The 6,182-nt window shown below is 39.6% G+C and overlaps 1 protein-coding gene across 1 annotated transcript; it reads left to right on the forward strand.

Moving 5' to 3' along the window:
- The first annotated feature begins 2,891 nt into the window (after positions 1-2,891).
- LOC102912670 (olfactory receptor 52P1) lies at positions 2,892-3,875 on the forward strand. Its single transcript, XM_006979034.3, has one exon. The coding sequence runs from the start codon at positions 2,910-2,912 to the stop codon at positions 3,873-3,875; it is 966 nt and encodes a 321-aa protein (XP_006979096.3). The 5' UTR covers positions 2,892-2,909.
- The last annotated feature ends 2,307 nt before the right edge of the window (positions 3,876-6,182 follow it).

Here is a 6,182-nt window from a genome sequence, read left to right on the forward strand (position 1 = left end):
AGACTCAGTTGGAGGAAATATGGAAAGCAGGACCTCTGGGCTTCTGCAGTCTGACTCTAGGTCCATGATCTGTGCTAAATAGAGATGCATATTAGCCTAGGAAGCAAATCTGGTTCATATATACTATAGCTGAGTGCCTCCAGTTTGTCCAAGGGCAGTCTGGAAATCTGATTTCCAGCATCCTAATCAGACACTAAAAGACATACAGGAAAATCCGAAAAGGTATTTGTTCATGAATGTTTGACTGATAATAGTACAGATTAGATTGAGCATAGTAAATAGCATTTATTAAGCAACTTATATGGGCCACAGAGTTCAGTAAGTCCTTTTATTTAGATTCTCATAATCTTGCAATGTATCATTATTTCTATCTTATGGTTCAGGAAATTATAGGGATCCAAAGAAAAATACTAATGCTACTAACAAGAGGTAAACTCAAAGATTTATCCCTGGTGGACTCACATATGTATTGCATGAGATGTTTATACTCTTGCTTGACTATAACCAAGTAGATGTCTAGAAAATGCAAATCACATCAATAAAGGCCATATATTTGATTAAGTCCCCAAATGTCTTCTTGATGTGCTTTTCCTTAGAGAAGACAAGTCCCTGGCTCAAAGGGACTGGACACGAAGATCTTTGCTCAACCTTGTCTCCAGGGCATGACCTCATATACCAGCATGTTTACAACCCTTTACAAATTCTATGCTATAAGCCACAGTTCTCTATCTCTCTCCTGTTGAGTCATGTGCTTTATTGACATTGATCAGTAATTAGAATAGGTTTATCACCAAGCTCCATTTCTTTTGGTAATCTCCATGTCTTTCAGAAAAACAGTTAAAAACTACCAATAGTTGATCTTGTTTACCAACATACTTGGGCTTTTTGACCTAGTTTAGTTTTTCTTATATCTCTTTATATTGTATCAAAGGAACACCTGTGTAGTAGGGAAGTGTTGTCGGGGTCCGAAAAGATACGCAGTAGATAACAGCTGATATTTATAAGGCAAATCCACCAGATGATCAACTAATCTGATGGAGGAAATTCATAAGCAAGGCTTATGAAAAATATTGCTTATGAATACTGTCTGTAATTCTCTTCTGTGCTACCCTAATTCCCTCCTAAAACAGCTTTGGGATTTGTCCCACACCCTTGGCACTGTGTTCTTCACTTTTTGGGCACTGTTATTTCTTTGTACTAGTAGAAGGATGTCTTCTCCCACACTATGTAATTCTGGTAAATAAAACAAGCCCTCACAGTTCAGCCTTTGTTCCACAAAACAGTGAGAAACTTAGAAGACTGATTCCTATAATTAGCTAAGCTGACAGGAAAAATTAGCTAGACTGACTGTCCCTGTGTATGGATGGTAAATTTAGACTTTCACAGATATACTCAAGGATGGGGGTGCAGATGTCTGGTTTGTTGAGTCAAAATCTTTCAGACACAAAATCAACTCAAATTTCTTTGCCAGCTTCACCTGCCAGGAAAGGTTTCACGGACAGCCAGGAAGTGTCTTCTGAGAACTTGTTTTCTAGTGACTATAACCAAGTAGCTAGTTGATGCATTAAGGATCGGGAAAGTTTACACATTACTTTTAACATATATACAGAGTGAGAAAGAATTGTGGCAAAGAAGCGATTCCTTCCTGATGAATTGTCTTCAATCACTCACACATCCTGGTCCTTCTGTACAGATTTTTCTGTCATCTCCAGCATCTGGAATAGGGCCAGTTATATACAGTACTGCACATTGCAATTGAATAAGTACACTTAGACTTCTAGGCAGTGAGCCTCTTATTCCTATTTTGAAAACTTTCAGGTAAAATGATTTTCACAGAGATGAGTCATTACTGTCTAGGTACAAATCGAGGTAATCTTCAAAAATCTCTCCTTGCTGTTATGCAAGAGTCAGAATGAGTAGGATTTGATGTAATTTTGTCTTTCAGATGACCATGTACTATAGATAGAGCAACAATAGAGACCTGATGGAGAGGTGATAAAGATGACACTTTCCTTTCAGAAATACAACGAAGTTTGAAAGAGAATCAACTTCACTATGTAAGGGGGAGGTGAAATATCTTACTGGGTTTCTGATGAGAGTGGAGGAACTAAGTATTTAAATTTCTGTGAACCTTTACAGTAACTTTAAGTTACATGTAGACATCAAGAAAGTCTTTAGCATAAGCTAACATAGAGACAGTTACATGGCCCCTTGTCTTATTATTCTGCTCATTTATATTTCAATGGAAATTGCTAAAAACTAAATGGGCAATGTAAATGTGATTGAGTATATACAAAATATAAATATCAATATATGTGTGCAAACAAAAATAAATATGTACTTACACAAAAAATCCTTGGATTAATGAAGAATAGAAACTACTGTATGTGCAACTTGAAAACTAATTACTAAGAAGCAGATCTCAAATCAGATACTGTTTTAACTTAGATATTAAAAAATGATGTCCAATTTGACCAGTAAGCTGTGTTTTCAGGACTGTTGGCCCCAAACTAATATTTTCCTATATTGCATGAGTATTCAGCTACATTCAAAGAAAGGGTTGTATTCCTTTCTTTGAAGACAAGAACTATTAACTAGGCTGCAATCATAGTTCATTTAAGTACTGACTTAAACGCTTTCCCATAGTTACTTACTTTGTTAAACACTCATCTATTAGGCACTATGCAAACATTTTTGCAAATATTAATATATAGAATTCCTCTAACTTAAGAAATAAATGGTATGATTATGACTATCATTTTAAGAATAATAGTTTTCCAAACATTCTGTAGCTGGTGAAAGTTATTGTGATCTCATTCATATATTCATCTTATGCTGTCTTTCCAGGCAATGTGATACTGTATGGGGATTTCTGACCAGAGATGATATCCAGCACCATAGCCCAGACCATGGAGTCTCCTAATCATACAGACCCGGATCCTTCTCTCTTCTTTCTCCTGGGCATCCCAGGTCTAGAGAAATTCCATATGTGGCTCTCACTTCCAGTGTGCTGTCTGGGCACAGCCACAATTGTGGGCAATATAACCATCTTGGTTGTTGTCGCCACAGAGCCAGCCTTGCACAAACCTGTGTACCTTTTCCTGTGCATGCTCTCGACCATTGATTTGGCTGCCTCCTTCTCCACAGTACCGAAGCTACTGGCTATTCTCTGGTGTGGAGCTGGACATATCTCTGCCTCCGCCTGCCTGGCACAGATGTTTTTCATTCACGCCTTTTGCATGATGGAGTCCACGGTGCTGTTGGCCATGGCCTTTGATCGCTATGTGGCCATCTGCCACCCACTCCGCTATTCTACCATCCTCACTGATACCATCATTGCTCGCATTGGGGTGGTAGCTATGATGAGAGGCTCCCTGCTCATGCTTCCATGTCCCTTCCTCATTGGTCGTCTGAGCTTCTGCCAAAGCCATGTGATCCCACACACATACTGTGAGCATATGGCCGTGGTGAAGCTGGCCTGTGGAGACACCAGGCCCAACCGTGTGTATGGATTGACAGCCGCACTGTTGGTCATTGGGGTTGATTTATTCTGCATTGGTCTCTCCTATGCCCTCATCGCACAAGCTGTGCTTCGCCTCTCATCCCAAGAAGCCCGATCCAAGGCCCTAGGTACCTGTGGCTCCCATGTCTGTGTCATCCTTATCTCTTACACACCAGCCCTCTTCTCCTTTTTTACACACCGCTTTGGCCGCCATGTCCCACTCCACATTCATATTCTTTTAGCAAATGTCTATCTGCTTTTCCCACCAGCTCTTAACCCCATGGTATACGGAGTGAAGACCAGGGAGATTCGTGAAAGGGTTGCCAAGGTGTTTCAGTGGGGACAAGGAACTGGACTCAAAGCATCTAAGTAATTATGGAGTATATAGAGTACATAAACTTAAAAAACATCTTTTCGAGATTAAGAAATTCTTAGTATTTGAAACTGGAAAAATATTTTAATGCTGCGATAAGATCCTCTGTAAAAACTTGTGTTCATTTACAATATCCATAAATCACACAAGAGGGGAGGGGGTTCTGTTTCTTCTCCTTGATTCAGAGAAGTATAACATAAGAACATTCTTCCATCTAGACATAGAAAAAGCTTCTCTTGCCCTGGATAGGTACCCAGTTCAGAAGAGCTTCTGCATAGTCACAGGGTCCCCACACTTTCTGGATTTCTCCCAGCATCCCACGCATGAAGTTCAAATTCACAGCATTAGGAAGAATCAGAAGACAGGACAATGGCAAGGAAATTCTTAAGCTTTTTCACAAACCCTGTCTTTCCCCATTAGACCTTCAAGAGGAAAAGAGAGAAGTGAATTTTCAATAAACACAATGGGAGTGAACAGCTGTCCAGAGGCTTGAACTGAGAACATTGCATAAGACATTAGAACCTCTGTGGATGAGCGGACTGGAGAGATTGGGACATACCTTCATTTCTAACTTCAAGCTGTCCATCTCACACATAGCTCCCTGCCTCCAGTCTCTAAGGAACCAACATAAATCCAAATGACCATGCATATTATCCCTGAAAATATGTACTTATGTTTAAGATGTACTTGCATGTCATCACTAGGAGGGCCCTTGTAAAGCCATTGACTTTTATCCCCTGATCTTGGAAAGAATAATCATGTATACAAACAAACCAGATTGGGAAATCTTAGTTACTCTTTTATTCACCCAATATTTATTAATCAATTGCTTTTATTTTTGTTTTGTTTTGTTTTGTTTTGTTTTTCGAGACAGGGTTTCTCTGTGTAGCTTTGCACTTTCCTGGAACTCGCTTTGGAGACCAGGCTGACCTTGAACTCACAGAGATCCGCCTGCCTCTGCCTCCCGAGTGCTGGGATTAAAGGCATGCACCACCATAGCCGGGCGCTCAATTGCTTTTTAATAATGAAGAATGGGCAAGTTTACTCTTAGCTAACTGAATGTGGTAAAAGGGTCTTTAAAAAATTCTTTTGAGCTATTTTTTATTTCTATGGGTGTTGAACCTGCGTGTATTTCTGTGTGTATTGTCTGTGAACTCCAGAAGATGGCATCAGATCCCCTGGGACTGGCATTAGAGATGGTTGAAAACTGCAATATGTGGCTGTTAGAGACTGGACTCAGGTCCTCTACAAGAGCAGCAAGCTCTTAGCCAGCAGGCCATCTTTCCAGTCCCTGGTAAAGAGTGCTTAACCGCATCAGTGAAATGGGAATTAGAAACTGGTTGCTATACACACAAGCCTCCAGGTCTCCAAGAAGAGTAACTTCAAACAGTTGGTGTGTTACTATATGCCACTAAAAACAATCATCTTTAGTTTGACGGGAGACATTTTTTTTTTTTGTCATCCTGTTGTCCTATGTTGATGGGACACAAGACTCCTGGACATTTACACATTCTCCTGTCCTCAGAAAGCATCAGTCTTGAGAGAGAAAAACTAAGATCTATCCTTTGAAAATTCCCATGTTTGAGAAAATAAGTATTGTTGATTTGGTACTTCAGACAGGCAGAGAAAATGGTTTGCATATATTTTAATGTAGTAAAGTATGCAAGGTACTGTTTTTAAGGGAAACATTATACTAGTCAATGGGAAGACCAAAAAGAATTCACAGGCTCTCGCCAGTTGTCACTTTGCATGTCAGTCCTTGTATTGAGATAACCTTAACATATTTTTAAGAATTGTGTCTAATTCCAGATGGGCATAGTAGTATAGGCCTATGATATCACCATTTTTGAAACTGAGGCAGTAAAATCACAAGTTCAAGACCAGCTTGTGCTATATAACAAACCTCTGTCTCAATTCCTACTTCCACCCTGAAAAGAGAGAAAGAAAAAAAAAAGTACATACAAGTCTAAATATGACACTTCTTTACTGAGTTAGTTTTTCATTCTTTGAATTGACATCTTTCTGGCACCAAAGTCCCCAACCTACTTTTGTAACTCTAGGACTTTCTGTACTCTGTCTCCGGTTCTTGAGCTAGGGGCTTGCAATGCTTCCGAATAAACTCCTGCAAGTGCACACAAAGGTGTTTCTACTTGCTCATGACTTCTCATGTTAATGGGGCTCTCAGCACTCTCTCTCTGGGGTTTTACTCACTGCATGTTTTATAATGAAACATTTTTTAAAACCACACGCAACTGCCTTCTACAATACCTTCCTCCATACTTAAAATGTACACTAATTTCCGTACCA

Source organism: Peromyscus maniculatus, chromosome 1 (assembly GCF_049852395.1).
Source record: "Peromyscus maniculatus bairdii isolate BWxNUB_F1_BW_parent chromosome 1, HU_Pman_BW_mat_3.1, whole genome shotgun sequence".
NCBI classification, from domain to species: domain Eukaryota; kingdom Metazoa; phylum Chordata; class Mammalia; order Rodentia; family Cricetidae; genus Peromyscus; species Peromyscus maniculatus.